The 18,715-nt window shown below is 46.8% G+C and overlaps 1 protein-coding gene across 3 annotated transcripts in view; it reads left to right on the forward strand.

Annotated features, from left to right (window-relative positions):
* The first annotated feature begins 445 nt into the window (after window positions 1-445).
* Window positions 446-18,715, forward strand: part of LOC137619283 (ketosamine-3-kinase-like) — a 43,651-nt gene continuing 25,381 nt past the window's right edge. For 2 of the 3 annotated variants that reach the window (XR_011039886.1, XM_068349450.1), the window contains exons 1-2: window positions 446-511; window positions 2,788-2,951. Coding sequence is in view for 1 of the 3 variants with exons in the window: in XM_068349450.1 (XP_068205551.1) it covers window positions 2,799-2,951 (153 nt within the window). In the remaining 2 variants the exon portion in view is untranslated. Of the gene's footprint in view, window positions 512-2,787; window positions 2,952-3,658; window positions 3,858-18,715 lie in introns of all 3 variants that reach the window. The other variant, XR_011039887.1, reaches the window with a different exon arrangement.

Below are 18,715 nucleotides of genomic sequence, written 5' to 3' on the forward strand. Positions count from 1 at the left end.
ATAATCTGATAGATTTTCACACAAATCGTAGAAATTGTTATGGATAATCTTATAACTTTGCTAAATACGTTTCCACACAGAGTTACTGTGTACGATTATTGCTTTTTTTAGGTAAAATTGAGGATAATTTTGAGAATTCCATAGACCCGGATTCTCAATTCTCGCCCCAAGAAGTAGAAGAAGATGTCTTGTAAACAAGACCGCAGGGGTGTCAGTTGTACGATAATTATCATACATGTGCGATTCTTTTAGGTCCGGTTTGATCTATGATACATACCTTAGGTATATACATATGTGTGTATGTGTTTAATTAAACATTTATACTAAAACAGTTTGGAATAATTCAATCATATAATTCCTTAATAATTATGTTGAAAGTGTATACGACGATTTTGGTTAAAAAACGACAATTATAATGCTCATGTACGATAATCCAGTGGTAATACACAGTGGCAGCCATGTCTGTCTGTTTAGGAACTCTATCATGTTTATCTTCATTTAACTTCGTTCTGTAAGTATGTCAAATTAAAATAAATGAAGCTAAAGCGTTATTCAATGTTATAGGTGTCATTATATTAATTAAAAGCTTGAAAGCTTAATTATATATTGAGATATTAACCGATATTGAAACACGATTTCTCGCATGGTATTGGAGGCGCTTCCTACAGACATAACGTGTTTTTAAATTGAACTGAGACTTTTAAATTAAATATAGATATTTATAAGTAATGAATATATATTATACATGTTTTACGAAACAATTTCCTGTAGATATACAGTATAATTTTATTTAATAGCTATAATTAGGTGAAGGCCGAGACTAGCCTAGGCTACTCTAAGCTAGTTCGGTGTAGATATTTGCTATTAATATTAATTATGACCTAGGAATTAAGTTGTACTATAGTATTTATAACTAGCTTTTATTGGAAGTAACATGAACTTCTGGTCGAGTAAGTTATTCATTTGTGATAATACTTTTTACGCTTTACGAAGATTCCGCGAATCACTCTCAGAAAGTACTTCCATCCGTCCTAGATTAGGTTAGGTAAGTGGGATACAGAAACGCAATACCTAAACAGGCAAAGATATTGTGGATTAGACCGGGTTAGGAAGCGAGATTGCAACATACAGAAGGTCCTAAACTTGAACTTGAGCCTTTGTACATCAGTGGCCAGTTCCTCACGCGTTCGTTAAAAATGGACATCAACTTACTTAAACTTTCCCCCCTAATCTAACCTACAAGCCGTGTCCTTACCTACTTAGCTAACTGGGTGGTGGCGGGGGGAGTTAACGTCCCATGCCACCCCCTTTACACTGCCGTATTCCAACTAAGGCATAATAATACAGGAGGCTGCTATCGTACATACACCCCTTGAACTTAATTTGTACCAAGAAGCTGTTTTTAAGTTGGTTTTTGTTACATTTTGGCCTGGGGTGTATGTACGATAGCGGCCACCTGTATGTATTATGTCTAACTTAGAATGCGGCAGTGTAAGTAGGTTTCTTATGAAATAGATATCAGGTTATTATAAATGTTTTTTCTTTTTTATCCTATTAAAGGATATAATATTTTTTTATTACGGTATTTCTCTATCTTATCTTTCTTATTTTCAGTTAGATTTGTGTTTGTTTGTTTCACCAAATATTTGTAAGTTTGGACCTTCTATATACATGTGCCTCTGCGTCGATGACAATTTATGGTAAAACTATACAATAGTTCAATGACATGGAGAAAACAAGAGACTATTAAATGATGTATTTTAAGGAGATTTGAATGATTTTGATAAAGAGGACTGGTGGAAACCTGTAGTTTTTCCAAGGCAATCACTAACCTTCGTTTTTTAATAATGAACTTGGCAGTTAAAAACGTACAAATAGATGTTAGCAGTAGGCGGTCGATACTGGGTAGTGGTGGGAAAGCCCCCGCCTCTTCTGCCGGCTGCAATCTAATTGAGGTTACAGTTTGCTAAAGGGGAGACAACCTTTCAGGGTAACTACCTTCCGCAGCTAATTGAGGTTACAGTTTGCTAAAGGGGAGACAACCTTTCAGGGTAACTACCTTCCGCAGCTAATTGAGGTCACAGTTTGCTAAAGGGGAGACAACCTTTCAGGGTAACTACCTTCCGCAGCTAATTGAGGTCACAGTTTGCTAAAGGGGAGACAACCTTTCAGGGTAACTACCTTCCGGGTGTTTATACCTCGTTAACCCTTTTACCCCCCAGGCTATGTGGAACTTTCTAACCCTTAACCCCCAGGGGTTATTTTTTTTTTTCAAGCACATTTTGCAGTATATTTTTTATAAATTGCTCTAACAGCCTTAATTTTCATCATAGAGAGGTCACGTTGGTCTCATTCTCTGGGAAAATGCCTGAAGTTTCTCGAAAAATTATCAAAAATATGCAAAATAAAAAAAATATAGCAGTTTTTTGCAAGAGCGTACCGGTACGTCCATGGGGGTAAAGGGATGAGTTAATTGAAACGTACCAGTACGTCCTTTGGGGATAAAAGGGTTAAAAGTTTTAACTGCCGTATCCCAGCTTCGATGTTATCCTTCTCCTGTGAGTAAAGAACTCAGGTTTGTATAATTAGGAAAATACAAATTACTTTATAAATTTGTCATTTTTAATCTGGGTTAGACAAATTCATTTAAAACCTTGAAGATGTTGATATTCATTATGCTTATACATTGCTCTAGTACATGTTTAGATATATTACTGTATTTAATACATTAGATTTTATTGATTACTGTACTGTATTATGTGCTGATATTCTCCATGACAATTTCAGGAGCTTTTGCCATGACATCGAAAATGCACGACGCCATACGCCAGGCTCTGTGGACGTCGCGCTTCGTCGCCACTGGTCAGACTGGAGGCGGGTGCATCAACAAGGGGGAGGTGTATGAGGCAGATCACAGAAAGGTTTATCTGAAGAGAAGCTCCAAGGAAAAGGTACAGCATTTGAAGTACGTTAACTCCTTCATATAAAATCTTCTAGTACTGTACGTGGAAAAGGTATTTCATCCTTATGTCTTTTCAAACGGTATTTTGATAAATTATATGCGATTCAAATGAACGAGTTATCGCACAGTTCTCTTCTTTAACATGTCCCTTCTCTACCTTGCTTTCTGAGCCATTATATGAGTTATTCACCGCTTAATTCCATTTGAACCACTTCATTGACTTATCCAATTTCTTAATCACCTCAATTTTTGGAATATATATGTCATCCATATTATTTTCAGTTGTGCTTCACCACACTTCCCCTTGTCTGCACTTCCCCCCCCCCCCCCCCCCACACACACACACATGACCATTATCTTTTGATTTGTTATAAGTCAAGAGCTTGAATCAGACATATGACAAAAGAAGGAAAGAAGAATTACACTGGAAAGAGTTTGGTAGGGGGAACAGCAAATGGAAAGACTCATTAGATGTGAAACATGTTGAAATGAAGATCTAGGCTGAAATTGCCTAGAATTCAAGGGAGCTGTGAAAAAAATCTGTATGTCTGACTCCACGTAGAGGTTACTGCTCAATGGTTTAGTACAGAAAAGTACACCATAGATATAGGTCAAATTGTGTTTGCTGCGTATATACAGTACAGTTTTCATACCATCATACCTTTACAAATATTTTTTTTTCTTTCTTTTTAACAGTGTGATGAAGAAATATCTCCCTTTAAGTCGTCCAGGACTTGAATCTATTTGTCAGTACGAAGATTATATAGTTTAGTTCCCCATTTTCAAGTGAAACTTTTGATGGGCAGCAGATAAGGTCAGGGCCCTGAAGTCAGTCGGCATGGGTTGATGGGAAAGCAACAGTTACGAAACTTATGAGCAGTTCGTTTAAGATCAGGTTAGTGATGACAGTAGGGCTATTGTTGAGGCAGTTCTCAACATGTTCCTTGGTAGTGCTATTTTAATAGCTAGAAAGGTCCGAAGAGGCTTGTTTTATGTATAATTTCTCCCTCATCTGTATTTCCTCTGGTTTTTAATGTTCAAGAATATTGGGCAAAGGAGGAAGACTAGTTTATCTGAATAGCCGTAGTATTACCACCAGCTAAGTCACAACCCTAGTTGGAAAAGCAGGATGCTGTAAGCCCAAGGACTCCATTAGGGAAGAATAGCTCAGTCAGGAAACAAATAGAATAGTGTTTATGGGTGCACTCTCAAGCAAGAGAACTCTACCCCAGGACAGTGGAAGACCATGGCACAGAGGCTATGGCACTATCCAAGACTGGAGAACAATGGTTTGATTTTGGAGTGTCCTTCTAGAAGAGCTACTTACCATAGCTAGAGAGTCTCTTCTACCCTTACCAATAGGAAAGTAGCCACTGAACGATTGCAGTGCAGTAGTTGACCCCTTGAGAGAATAGCTGGAAAGAGACATCTATAGAAAGGTGAAAAAATCTCATTGGAAAAGAAAGGGGTTACTTGAAATGCATGGGGTTTATGGTTTTGATCGATGTGATAAGAAATTTATAGCTAAATGAATAATAAAAAGTAGAATGCAGTACAGAAAAGGAATGGTAATAATAAATGTTTTTTTTCTGGGCTCGACCTGTGTCGCTCCGTGAAATGCTCCTTATAGCACCATTTCTAAGGTATAAATACTGCTAAATATACCAGAGAAAAATTTGCATGGAATGCCAGAAATATAACCAGTTCGCTCACTCCAATAGAGTGTCGGTATAGCAACTGGGGCGTGTTAGAACCACTACCAGAGGTCCCTTACCAATTAGTCCTCTCCTTCCCCAATATCCCCCGATACTACGAGGTGCCATTCTATATCCAACTACTGCCCTCTACTATGACTACCCTCTCTCCCCCCACCCCTACCACTACCCACGCTTCTTCCCTCATTCCTTTTCTAGCACCATTGAGATTCGGACACGTTGCTTTCGTAGCTTTGTGTTTCGGTGTTTTTGAAGATGTCAATCGGTTTGGAGGTCCCTGCTCCCAAGTTGAGTATTATAATTGTCTGTTTCGATAAATCTAGGTAGCGACACACGTTAATTTTATAATTTTCAATATTAAACTTACCCGATAATCATGTAGCTGTCAACTCCGTTGCCCGACAGAATTATATGGAGGGATACGCCAGCTATCACAATACTAGAAGGGGGTGTACTTACCAGCGCCACCTGTGGCCAGGTACTCAAGTACTTCTTGTTGACACCTCCTCAATTATTCCTCTGTCGTGCTTCCGGCAAGACGTTCTGGGATACGCTTATGGTCTTCGAGTTTATTCACGGATATTTGGTGAAGTATTCTCTCAGATTAACGGCTGTCGCATTACTGGAATCCTTCTTATATTAGCTAGATAGCTTTTATATAGTTCTGATATAACGTTAACGATTTTTGCTTGTTTTTGGAACCCCCTTTGGCTTACTCTTTGGTTTACAAGATGTCTGACATTTCGCAAGCTCCCTCCCATAGACGATGTAGGTCTTGCAATAGACGTATTCCGAAGGCCTCGGTAGATCCTCACACCGCTTGTTCTGACTGTAGGGACAGACCCTGTCAGTTAGAAAATCGATGTGAGGAATGCGCCGGACTTTCCGAATTGGAATTTGTCCGTCTTTTAAAATATTCAACTAAGTTAGAGAGAGGTAGAGTTAGGAGGAGTTCTTCTCACTCTTCTTTGTTTTCCTCACCTCATGATCCCCTACCTTTTCCTACCCCTGTAGTGGCTACCCCCGAACCTACTGTGTGCCCTCCGCCTGATATGTCAGTTGTTTTGAGTGCTATTCAGGCTTTAGGCGATAAAGTAGAGTCAGTGGTAAGTGACCATAAGTCTCTGATGGCCGAAGTTAAAGAGCTGAAGGTCAAGAGTGCAGTGGGTGGAGTTAGTGCCAGTGCTGTGACGAGTGCTAGTGTCGGTGCAGTGCCTAGTGCTAGTGTTAGTGCCAGTGTGGTGCGTGAGGATTTTTCTGTGCGAGCCTGTCGTCCTCCCAGTCCGGGACCTCTTGCAAGCTCCCATGCCCAGGGGAGAAGCAATGTCGAAGGGCATAAGGGTTCGGCAGGCCTTGTTAGGCGCACAGAACTATCCTCGGTGGTTGCGGGCGTGTCTTCCAAAGACCGTCACTCCCACCTGCAGACGATTGAGCCCGTCTTATTCTCGTCCGCCGATCAACTGTCGGGGAAGAAACGTTGGTCTCAGGTCTCGAGACCGCTTAAACGTAGAGTCCAGTCCGCGAGTGCTCAGCCAGGTTGCAGTCATTGGCTCAGCTCTGACTCGCCTCAGTCATCTGTCGACTGTACTCCGCCCAAGAGGAGTAAGGTTCTGCCACAACAGAGCTCGACTGTTAAGGCTTTACCTCAGTCTACTTTCGTTTCTGCCGATCCCAAGTGGACTCTGCTTCAGTCCATGCAAGCTCAGCTTTCGGACTTGATGCGTGAGTGTCGGGCTGAGAGTGTTGCACCTCCGCCTCCGCCTACACTCCCTCCGCCTGTTCTCGCTCCGCCTGTGCTCGCCCAGCCTGCGCTCGCTCCGCCTGGTCGCAGCGCTATCTGCCAGGCGTACGATGTTGAGCCACTTTCCGAGTTCGCTGTTCCCAGTGGTGTTCAACCTCAGCCTTCTTTAAGGCAACCTTTACGTTGGGATCAGGAGGATTATTACACTCATCCTCCGCCTCTCCCTGCTGCTCCACCAGTGGTGCAACTCTCGGTTGAGGTACAACAACCTCTCCCGTCTATGAGTCAGTCTGCTCAGCCATCGCTGCAGCGAGCTCAACCCTCCTCTAAGCAAGCTCCTCTACACCCTGGACTTGCGCCTCAGGAGCCTCAGCTTGCGAGAACTTTACCTTGTTCTGTGCAGCCTCAACCTCATCATGCTCCGCTTATATCACAGGAACAGGAACGGGCTGCTCCGCCTCCGTCCTCCGCTCAGCTAGCGCAACCCTTGGGTTCAACCTCTCTTGCTAGGAGTCAACCTCCTTCACCCATGCGCCTTCCTTCTGCTTCGTCTGTTGTTCAGCCTTTGCAGTCTGAGCCTCAGGTTTTCCCTCAACAGTTACTGGAAGAGGAAACCTTTGTTGTTGTTCCTACCCGTTCTGACTCTGCGGTTCAGCATTCTTGTCCGATCTCTTCGCTACACTCTGGTGATGAGGTGTCGGATGATGAGGAGGCACACCTTGATCCCTCATCAGACGTGGACGAATCCAAGCTTTCTCCACAGTCGATTGATTTTCGTAAGGTCTTGGCTCTTCTCAGGGAGATTTATCCAGACCACTTTGTCTCTGCTATTCCCCGCTCTCCGCCATCTGATTTTTCGCTGGGCGTACAACAAGCTAAGTCCACCTATACTAAGCTTGTCCTAGCTAGATCCTCTAAGAGGGCTTTAAGGATCTTAGGGGAGTGGCTACAGTCTAAACAACACCTTGGCAAGACTTCCTTCATGTTCCCTCCAACGAAGCTCGCTTCGAAAGCGAGCGTTTGGTATGCCACAGGGGAAGCACCAGGCTTGGGAGTACCTGCCTCTGCCCAGGCTGACTTCTCAAGTCTGGTGGACTCGCCTCGGAGAACTGCTATGAGACGCTCGAAGGTTTGTTGGACCTTCTCAGACCTGGATCACTTACTGAAAGGGATGTTCAGAGCATTTGAAATGTTCAACTTTCTCGACTGGTGCCTGGGGGCCCTCAGCAAGAAAACCTCTCCTGCGGACAAAGATTCTGCCATGCTATTAATGTCCTGTATGGATAAGGCCATCAGAGATGGATCGGGTGAGCTAGCGTCGTTGTTTGTATCAGGGGTGTTGAAGAAAAGGGAGCAACTGTGTACCTTCCTTTCCGCCAGCATTACACCTTGCCAACGGTCACAACTCCTTTTTGCTCCGCTCTCGAAGTTCCTCTTTCCCGAAGAGCTAGTTAAGGACTTGTCTGCTGCCCTGATACAAAAGGATACGCACGATCTTGTAGCCTCATCAGCTCGTAAGTCTAAGGTTGCCACCTCAGTCCCCAAGACTTATCGCTCCCCAGTTGCTGATACACCTGCGACTAGGTTCATACCGCCCTTTCGTGGTAGAGCCCCCAGCCGAGGAAGCTCCCGTCCAGACTCTCACAGGAGCAAGTCTAGGAAAGGATCCAGGACATCAAAAGGAAAAAACTGACTCTCCGTTTCTCCAGACAACAGTAGGAGCCAGACTCAAGATCTTCTGGCGAGCCTGGGAGAAGAGAGGTGCAGACGCACAGTCTGTCAGTTGGCTGAGGAACGGTTACAGGATTCCATTCTGCCTCAAACCACCTCTGACCACGTCACCCATCAACCTCTCTCCCAACTACAAAGAAGAGGACAAGAGGCTAGCATTGCAACAGGAAGTGTCGCTACTGGTGCAGAAGAAGGCAGTGGTTATAGTCCGGGACCATCAATCCCCGGGCTTCTACAACCGTCTCTTTCTTGTGGCCAAGAAGACAGGAGGTTGGAGACCGGTGCTGGACGTCAGCTCTCTCAACGAGTATGTCACCAAGCAGACGTTCACGATGGAGACGACCAAGTCGGTCTTAGCAGCGGTCAGACAGGAGGACTGGATGGTCTCGTTGGACTTGAAAGATGCATACTTTCACGTTCCCATTCATCCAGACTCCCAACCTTTCCTGAGATTCGTTTTCGGAAAGGTTGTCTATCAGTTCCAAGCCCTGTGCTTTGGCCTAAGCACAGCTCCTATGGTCTTTACTCATCTGATGAGGAATGTAGCAAAATTCCTACACTTGTCGAACATCAGAGCCTCCCTCTACCTAGACGACTGGCTGTTGAGAGCCTCCACGAGTCGTCGTTGTCTGGAGAACCTCAGTTGGACTTTAGACTTAATCAGAGACCTAGGTCTATTAGTCAATATAGAGAAATCTCAACTCATTCCCTCCCAATCCATTGTGTACCTGGGAATGGAGATTCGGAGTCAGGATTTTCGGGCTTTTCCATCGGCCCCCAGGATAAGCCAAGCCCTAGAGTGCATCATGAGCATGCTGAAGAGGAGCAATTGCTCAGTGAGACAGTGGATGAGTCTCACAGGGACCCTTTCATCACTGGCCCTGTTTGTCGAGCTAGGAAGACTCCACCTCCGCCCTCTTCAATTCCATCTTGCAGCTCATTGGGACAAGGGCTCGACGCTAGAAGCAGTCTCTATCCCTATCAACCAAGAGATGAAGACCACTCTCCTGTGGTGGAAGCACAACCTCCTTCTCAAGGAGGGTCTATCATTGGCCATTCAGACCCCCAATCTTCATCTCTTCTCAGATGCATCGGACTCGGGCTGGGGTGCAACCTTGGACGGACGGGAATGCTCGGGAGTGTGGAACGAGGAACAAGGATCTCTCCACATCAACTGCAAGGAACTGCTAGCAGTTCATCTAGCCCTGTTGAACTTCAAGTCCCTCCTGCTAGGCAAAGTGGTGGAGGTAAACTCAGACAACACCACAGCCTTGGCTTACATCTCCAAGCAAGGAGGGACCCATTCGAAGAGCCTTTACGAGATCGCAAGGGACCTCCTCATTTGGTCAAGAGGTCTAAACCTCACTCTGGTCACGAGGTTCATCCAGGGCGATATGAATGTTTCAGCGGATCGCCTCAGCAGAAGGAATCAGGTCATTCCCACGGAATGGACCCTCCACAAGAGTGTGTGCAACAGACTTTGGACCTTGTGGGGCCAACCTACCATAGATCTGTTTGCCACCTCCATCACCAAGAGACTTCCGCTGTATTGTTCCCCTGTTCCAGACCCTGCAGCAGTTCATGTGGATGCCTTTCTACTGAACTGGTCCCATCTCGACCTGTACGCGTTCCCGCCGTTCAAGATAATAAACAAAGTTCTGCAGAAATTCGTCTCGCACGAAGGGACACGGCTGACGCTGGTTGCTCCCCTTTGGCCTGCAAGAGAATGGTTCACAGAGGTACGTCAATGGCTAGTCGACTTCCCCAGGACTCTACCTCTAAGAGTGGACCTTCTACGTCAACCTCACGTAGACAGGTTGCACCCAAACCTCCACGCTCTTCAGCTGACTGCCTTCAGACTGTCGAAAGACTCGCTAGAGCTAGAGGCTTTTCGAAGGAGGCAGCCAGTGCGATTGCCAGAGCTAGAAGAGTTTCCACTCGTAGAGTCTACCAGTCTAAGTGGGAGGTCTTCCGAAGCTGGTGTAGAGCCAATTCAATTTCCTCCACCAATACCTCTGTGATCCAAATAGCTGACTTCCTTCTACATCTTAGGAATGAGAGATCCCTTTCAGCACCTACGATTAAAGGATATAGGAGCATGTTGACTTCAGTTCTCCGCCACAGAGGTTTGGACCTGTCTTCCAACAAGGACCTTCAAGACATTATCAAGTCTTTTGAGACGTCTAAAGAACGTCGTCTTTCCACTCCAGGCTGGAATCTAGACGTGGTCTTAAGGTTCCTTATGACATCTAGGTTCGAACCTCTCCAGTCAGCTTCCTTCAAGGACCTCACCCTCAAGACTCTTTTTCTCGTTTGTCTTGCAACAGCTAAGAGAGTCAGTGAGGTTCATGCCTTCAGCAAGAACATTGGTTTCACAACCGAATCTGCGACATGTTCTTTTCAGCTTGGATTCCTAGCAAAGAACGAGCTTCCTTCACGTCCTTGGCCTAGATCGTTCGAAATACCTAGCCTCTCCAACATGGTAGGTAACGAACTAGAGAGAGTTCTTTGCCCTGTCAGAGCTCTCAAATATTATCTTAAGAGGTCTAAACCTATTCGAGGACAGTCAGAAGCCTTATGGTGTGCCATCAAGAAACCCTCGAGACCCATGTCCAAGAATGGGCTTTCGTATTATATAAGGCTTCTGATCAGAGAAGCACATTCTCACTTAAAGGAGGAAGACCTTGCATTGCTGAAGGTAAGGACCCACGAAGTAAGAGCTGTAGCTACTTCGATGGCCTTTAATAAAAACCGTTCTCTGCAGAGCATAATGGATGCAACCTATTGGAGGAGCAAGTCAGTGTTTGCATCATTTTATCTGAAAGATGTCCAGTCTCTTTACGAGAACTGCTACACCCTGGGACCATTCGTAGCAGCGAGTGCAGTAGTAGGTGAGGGCTCAGCCACTACATTCCCTTAATCCCATAACCTTTTTTAACCTTTCTCTTGAATACTTTTATTGTTGTTTTTATGGTTGTTACGGTAGGCTAAGAAGCCTTCCGCATCCTTGGATTTGGCGGGTGGTCTATTCATTCTTGAGAAGCGCCTAGGTTAAAGGTTTGGTAGAGGTCCTTTAGTAGGGGTTGCAACCCCGTGTACTTTGGCACCTTTGGGTTGATTCAGCCTCCAAGAGGAACGCTGCGCTCAGTAAGGAAGACGAACTTAAATAAAAAGGCAGAGTAACGGTTCTATTCGACTTCCTTACCAGGTACTTATTATTTCATTGTTATTTGAGATAACTGTTATATGAAATATGGGATACTTAGCTATCCTTTAATCTTGTACACTGGTTTTCACCCACCTCCCTGGGTGTGAATCAGCTACATGATTATCGGGTAAGTTTAATATTGAAAAATGTTATTTTTATTAATAAAATAAATTTTTGAATATACTTACCCGATAATCATGATTTAATCGACCCTCCCTTCCTCCCCAGAGAGAACCAGTGGACCGAGGAATAATTGAGGAGGTGTCAACAAGAAGTACTTGAGTACCTGGCCACAGGTGGCGCTGGTAAGTACACCCCCTTCTAGTATTGTGATAGCTGGCGTATCCCTCCATATAATTCTGTCGGGCAACGGAGTTGACAGCTACATGATTATCGGGTAAGTATATTCAAAAATTTATTTTATTAATAAAAATAACATTTTTGTTTGTTTTTAGTCTCAGACGCTCTGCATGATGCCTTCCCTTACGGGTATATTGGCGGCCATTGAATAATAATACTGTATGCCATAGGAACATTTTCTGTGAGTTAGTAAATCTCGGATGACAAAAAGAAATTATTATTATTTTTATTATTATTACTTGCTAAGCTACAACCCTAGTTGGAAAAGCAATATTCTATAAACCCAAGGGGTCCAACAGGGGAAATACCTAGTGAGGAAAGGAAAATAAAATATTTGAAGAAGAGTAACAACATTAAAATAAATATTTCCTTTAGAAACTTTAAGAAAACAAGAGGAAGAGAAATAAGATAGAATATTGAGCTTGAGTGTACCCCCAAGCAAGAGAACTCTAACCCAAGACGATTTTTATACATGTATATAATTTCTTTTAATTGAATTAGTACAGTAATGCTTTATCGATGCTTATGGTTGAATGATGTAACTCAGATGTTGGTAAATAGAATTTCTTGCTGATGAATTGCCTTCACCAAAATTTTGCGAAGGTTATGCAGTCACTCCTGTCTGTTTGTTTGTATGTAAGCAACTTTACACAAAAACTGTCATACCAATTTGGGCCAAATTTGGTAGTCATGTTTGGGATGACCCAAGGATGAATCTGTAACATTTTAGATGAAGTACATCTAAGTACAAGTACGCAGCAGTACTTTAGCCCTTTTACCCCCAGGCTATTTGGAACTTTCCAACCCTTAACCCCCAGGGGTTTATTTTTTTCAAGCACATTTTGCAGTATATTTTTTTTTAAATTGCTCTAACAGCCTTAATTTTCATCATAGAGAGGTCAGGTTGGTCTCATTCTCTTGGAAAATGCCTGAAGTTTCTCAAAATATTATAAAGAATATGCAAAAAAAAATGTAAATAGTAGTTTTAAATATTAAACTTAGCCGGTGAATATATAGATAGCTGACGTCTCCGACGGCCCGACAGATTCCAAAAAACTCACGAGCGATCGCCATGAAGGTTGTGGGTGTGCCCACCAGCGCCGACTATCGGCCAGATACCGCATATACTTCTCAACCACTCCAGTTCTTCTCTGTCGGTGTCACCGACAACATTGGTTCCGCTCGCTCTAGACCTCGAGTTTTCTACCGAATTGGTGAAGTACTTTGTTTTGGGTTTTATTGGCTTTCGCTGTGTTGGTTTGTTCCTTCAATAAAACTCTTGAAACCTTTTTTGTTTTTTGTTGATGAACTTGGCTTTCCTTTGGATTTTCTCTGGTTTTTCATAATGGCTGACCCTTCTCCTGTATATCGCAAATGTGCGAAAGATTGTAACAAACGTCTTCCGAAAGCTTCTATCGACCCTCATACTGTTTGTGCTAATTGCCGGGGTAAATCCTGCCAATTAGGAGATCGGTGTGAGGAGTGTGTGGTTCTATCGGAATTCGAGTGGTTAGAGTATGAAAATATACTCGTAAACTCGAAAGAGATAGGGTGAGGAGAAGCTCATCTAGATCTTTAGAATTTTCCTCCTCCCATGCCCCTGAACCTAATCCTTCCCCTGTAGTGGTAGTTTCTGAACCCCCTATTGGCACTCATGAACCTTTAATACGCGATATGTTTTTAGCTATTCAAGCATTAGGTGAGAAGGTTGAAACCTTAGCCTCGGACAGGAACCAGCTTATGTCCGATGTTAAGCTGTTAAAAAATCAAAGTGGTAAAGTTCGCAAAATGTGTTTAGTGTTGCAACCGAGGGTTCGTCTGTTCGTGCTTGTCGCTCCCCTAGTCCGAGACCTCAGGCTCCCCTGCACCAGGGAGAAGGAATGACGTAGGACTTAAGGGAGCGAGAGGTGTAAACCGACGTACAGACGTTCCCTCTAAGGTATCAGACGTTTCTCATCAAGAACGTCCTTACCATAAGACGGGGGAGACTAAGTTCTCCTCGTCTTCCGACGATTTGGCGCACAAGAAACCTTGGCGTAAGGTTTCTAGACCCTTAAAGCGCAAGTCAGTCCCTTCTGGACAGGTCCAGCGTCCTGGCTGTAGCCATTGGGGCAGCTCTGACCCCTTTCAGTCATCGGATGGCTGTTCGCCTGTTAAGCGAAAGCATGACACGGAGTCCGAGGGTTTCGTTCGGTGCGATGATTTGCATGCACAGACGTTGCCGACGTCACGGCCCGTTCCTACTCCCGTTGACCCGAAGTGGAGTCTCCTGCAGGACATGCAGTCTAAACTTTCATCTTTAATGGAAGTTTATGAGCATGAACAGGTTCGTAAAGATCCTTTGCTTGCGGTTCGCCAGTCCGACAAGCGTGACTCTGGCCTTCAACCGCCTAAACGAGTGTTTTCTCGTCCTTATGATGTTAGCGTTAACGTTATCAGTGCTGTTAAACGCGATTCTGATCATGTTCCTCGTCATTCACGTCAGTCACGTGACGTGGAACCCCTTTTGCCGCAGACTCAAGGTGACGTTCAGCAACTGTCGCGGCAGTCTCGAAGTGACGTTCGTCGGCCGACTCCGTTGCCCCGACGTGACGTTGAACGTCAGTCACCGCAGTCGGGTGTTGTTTTTCAAACTCAAACCCTGCCATCATTGCAGCCCCGACGTGATGTCGAACGGCAGTTGACACAGTCTGTTGTTGTTTGTCAGTCTCAAGACTTTCAGTCTTTGCAGCCTCGGCGTGACGTCGTTACCTCAGCTGTTGCTGCGGCTCCGTCGCATGTTGACATAGCCTGTCAAGCGTTGCCTCCTCGGCATGTCTCTCCGTATCGCGAGACTCGGCCATTGTCGGATGAAGTTCCTTCGGATGAGGAAGTCGTTGATCCCCTTCCAACTGATGTTCCTTTGGGGACTCTTTCGGATGGAGAGGAGCCTAGGGTTGCTCAGCCCTCCCTTGATTTTAAGAAGATCATGCTAATTTTTAAGGACCTGTTTCCTGATCATTTTGTGTCTGCTGCTCCTCGTTCGCCTCCCTCTGAGTTCACGCTAGCTTCTTCGACTCTGTCGTTCACGAAGTTAGTGCTCTCTCGCTCTTCTAAGAGAGCTTTGCGTTTATTGGGCGACTGGTTAATGACCAGGAGGAATTTGGGGAAGTCAGCTTGTGCTTTTCCCACTTTCAAACTGGCTTCTCGTGCGAGCGTCTGGTATGACACGGGAAAAGTTCTCGGCTTGGGAGTGCCTGCCTCTGCCCAGGGAGACTTCTCAAGCCTCGTAGACTCTCCTCGTCGTCTGGCCATGAGACGCTCGAAAGTTTGCTGGTCCTCTTCAGACCTAGATCATCTCAAAGGAATTTATCGGGCCTTTGAGGTTTTCAATTTTTTGGATTGGTCTCTGGGAGCCTTGAGTAGGAAGGTCTCGTCAGCAGACCGTGATGTCTCTGTTCAAATTATGTCCTGCATGGACAAGGCTATTAGAGATGGCTCTAATGAACTTGCTGCTACTTTCACAGCAGGGGTTCTTAAGAAGAGAGAGACTTTGTTCTTTTCTGTCCGCAGGTGTCACTCCTTGTCAAAGGTCAGAACTTCTCTTTGCGCCATTGTCTTCTGCCCTGTTCCCGCAGCAGCTTATTAGAGATATCGCAGCGTCTCTTGTACAGAAGGACACTCATGATTTGATGGCCACGTCTGCTCGTAAGGCTGTACCTTCGGCCTCTTATGTCTAACAGACCTAAATTTGAAACTCCAGCGACAAGGTTTATCCCGCCTTTTCGTGGCAGAGCTCCCAGTAAGGGAGGCTCTCGTGCCGATAGTAAGCGGGGTAAGAAGCGAGGATCTAAATCCTCCCGTGGCAGAGTCTGACTGCCCACGTCCTCAGACAGCAGTAGGTGCCAGATTGACCAACTTCTGGCAGGCCTGGGAGAAGAGGGGTGCAGACCGGGAGTCTGTTTTGTTGCTGAAGGAGGGTTACAAAATCCATTTGTTCCAACACGAATACTTACCTCGAACTACTTTCTTTAGGAGTCACTGGTGATCTCTCTCTCTGCCGACCAGAGTTTTGAGTAGTTACCCCCCCACTCCGCGCCCTAAGTAGCCTTACCCCCGGCATCAAGGAATGTGCCCCGAGAGTAGGATTAAGGTAGGTCGCTAGCTTGCTGGGTCACCTTCCTCATTAAGTTCTCTGGTCGCGAGGCGATAACATCCCTCGCTCTCGTATCCCTGTCGATCCTTTGTGTGCGTTCTGTGCCCCACGTGTTCCCAGCGTGGCAACTTACGTTTTTTCCAGTGTGCTTTCCCTAGTGTTCCTGTGCGTTCACCTTCCACCCGTGTGCTTACCCAGTGTATTCCTTGATTCCCTTCAAGGAATTAATAGCTGAAGGGAACAATTTTACAATAAATCATTCTTCCTCCCCTTATCCTCTGTGTTAGCCGTGTAGGGGCAGCTTATGTTCCCCTACAACCACGTGTCAGGACTACTAGTCCTGGAACGTAGTGCAGTGAGTGCACTTCGGCACCAAGAGGAAGAATACATCCAAGAGGCTCATAAGAAGACGAGCCTCTCCTCGCCACTTACTTCCCGATGCCTCGTCGAATAGAGCTTCTTATACAGCCATCTTCCCCTACCCAGAGTAGGGGACGAGGTAAGTCAGTTGCGGGGAAGTGCCCATTGCTCTTCCCCAGGAGTTTGAGTGGGTGCGGTATAACACCAAGTAGAAGTAGGCGACGAAGGGTTCGCCTAAGAAGACTAGCGCCGGGCGTCTCGCCTGACAGAGCTTCCCTACCACCCTCCCCTACCCAGAGTAGGAGACGAGGTTGGTCTGTTGTGGAGAAGGTAACTCCTAAGAAAGTAGTTCGAGGTGAGTACTACTTTCGAGAGTGTGTGGGGAGACGGAGTCCTGGTGCAAGCAGGCCACGTCTCCTCTGATGACCCCATGTGGGGAAAAATGTCCCTAATTCTTCTCCAGTCTCTTAGGCGTATTTTTCAGTATCTTCTGCAGCCGAGGGCATCGCCGAGAAGGAGCCTCCCAGGTCTGTATTGCAGCGTTCCCCGGACCGGCAGCCCAGGGTTTTTCTCACCACGAAGGCCATCCTCCAGACGCAGATATAACCCTCGCAGGGAGAAATGCGAGAAGGCCTCTTCAGGCAGGCTTAAGGCCACGAAGCGTCCGGTTCACCCCGACAGCGGGTGTAACCGGGCTTCTTTACGGGCAGCCTGGCCGAATCAGTACAGCTGGTTCGGCCCTCGGACTTAAAGGAACGGTTCCCTCCGTTGGGTCAGCCCACGGGGATCCGCGTCCGCGTCCCCCAGAGAGAATACACGAACGGTAGTCCTCGACGGTACGGCGATGCCGGTTCTGACCCACGAACCTGGTGCGGAGCTCCCGCCGGGGAAGACCGGTACCACCGCAAGGGAGTGCCTGGTATTCCAGAACCGAAGCGCCCGATGGGGAGTGCCTGGTGACCCGGCTCCTCGAGATCAAGCCGTAAGAAGGACTCTACAGGTAGGCGTAAGTCCCCGAAGCCTCCGGTTCACCCCGCCCAGCGGGAGGAAACGCGCTTTTTGTCGGGCGGCCTGGCCGAACCAGCCCAGCTGGTGCGGCCTTCGGGTCGGAAGGAACGGTTCCCGCTGTTGGGTCAGCCCACGGGAACCGCATCCTCGGCACCCAGAGCCCTTGGGCGGACGAGAGTCCCCGCTGAACCAGCGTTGCCTGCATTAACCCAGGCCCCTGGTGCGGACGTCCCCGCAGATGAAATCCAGTACCTCGGCAGGACGGCACCCCTGGACCCAAGAGCCAGACGTCCAGTCGGCGTGCCCGGTAACCCAGCTCCCCGGCCCCAAGCCGAGACCTCGGCTGACGGAGGGGAGGGTTCCCTGACGGAGGACTCCGCCTATAGGAGAGTGGTTAGCCTTTTCAGAAAGCACCACAAAATAGCGGAACCTGGGGCTACGGATGAAGATTCCTGGAAGTCAAGCCTTTTGAGGATCATGCAGACTCCCTCCCAACCTAAGACGTCCCTAGCTCTTCCTCTAGCCCGAGTTCTAGTCGTAGAGCAGGAGTATGTCGGCAAGGTAGTGGCCAGCAATGCCGAGGCCCCCAAAACCCAAAGGTCCTCGAAATTGCTCCAGGGCCTCAGACCCCAAGGCAAAGTCTATGTACCAGTGGGATGACGCCCAAGCCCCTGTAAGGTGGAGTCAGCCGTAGACATCCTTAGTCAAGGCGTTTCAGACGGTAGAGCCTCTTCGGCCCCAGTCTGTTTCTCGCCAGCAGAAGCCTACATGATGGAGAAAATGTCGAGGGACTTAGTAAACGTCTCCTCTTGGCTGGACTGGTGGGCTTCCACTTTGGTAGGTGTACAAGCCTCCTTCGACCCCAAGGACCCTGACCAGCAAGGCCTACTGAGGGACCTCATTACCTCTGGGGGTAAAACCCTTAAGTTTTTGACATATCAGTCTCTCGCACTAACAGGTAACTGGGTGCTCTGGAAGCGAGACACTGTTCTGGCGAAGGTGTCTCAGAAGGTACCAGACAGGGAGGCGCGAGCCATTCGCAGACTACCCCTGTTGGGAGAGTCTTTGTTTCCTCTGAAGGAACTAGAAGCCATAATGGAGAAGGTCTCGAAAAAGAAGGAGGCTAACGTCCCCAGACCTACGACTCCTAGGAGACCGCCCTATAAGAGGTCCGTCTCGGATAGTGCCGCGACACCCCAAGCCTATACCAGCACTACGAGGAGAGAAGCCCCCCTCTTCCTCCTGGTTCGCAACACCTCAGCCCCCCCGCAGGGGAGCTCCAGCGCCCTCAAGCTCCTTCAGGTCGGGTTACTCCGCCTCTAGGAGAGGCAGTTCAGGCCGCCCCTCTAGAAGAAGATAGAGTGGGCGGCCCCCTATCCCCGCCCAACCCTCGGGTTGGAGGATGCCTCAGACGTCATTGGCAAGCATGGAAGGCTCAAGGAGCAGAGCCTTGGACAGTGTCCGTACTAAAGGAGGGCTACAGACTTCCGTTCCT

This window comes from Palaemon carinicauda, chromosome 25, assembly GCF_036898095.1.
Source record: "Palaemon carinicauda isolate YSFRI2023 chromosome 25, ASM3689809v2, whole genome shotgun sequence".
Taxonomy (NCBI): Eukaryota; Metazoa; Arthropoda; class Malacostraca; order Decapoda; family Palaemonidae; genus Palaemon; species Palaemon carinicauda.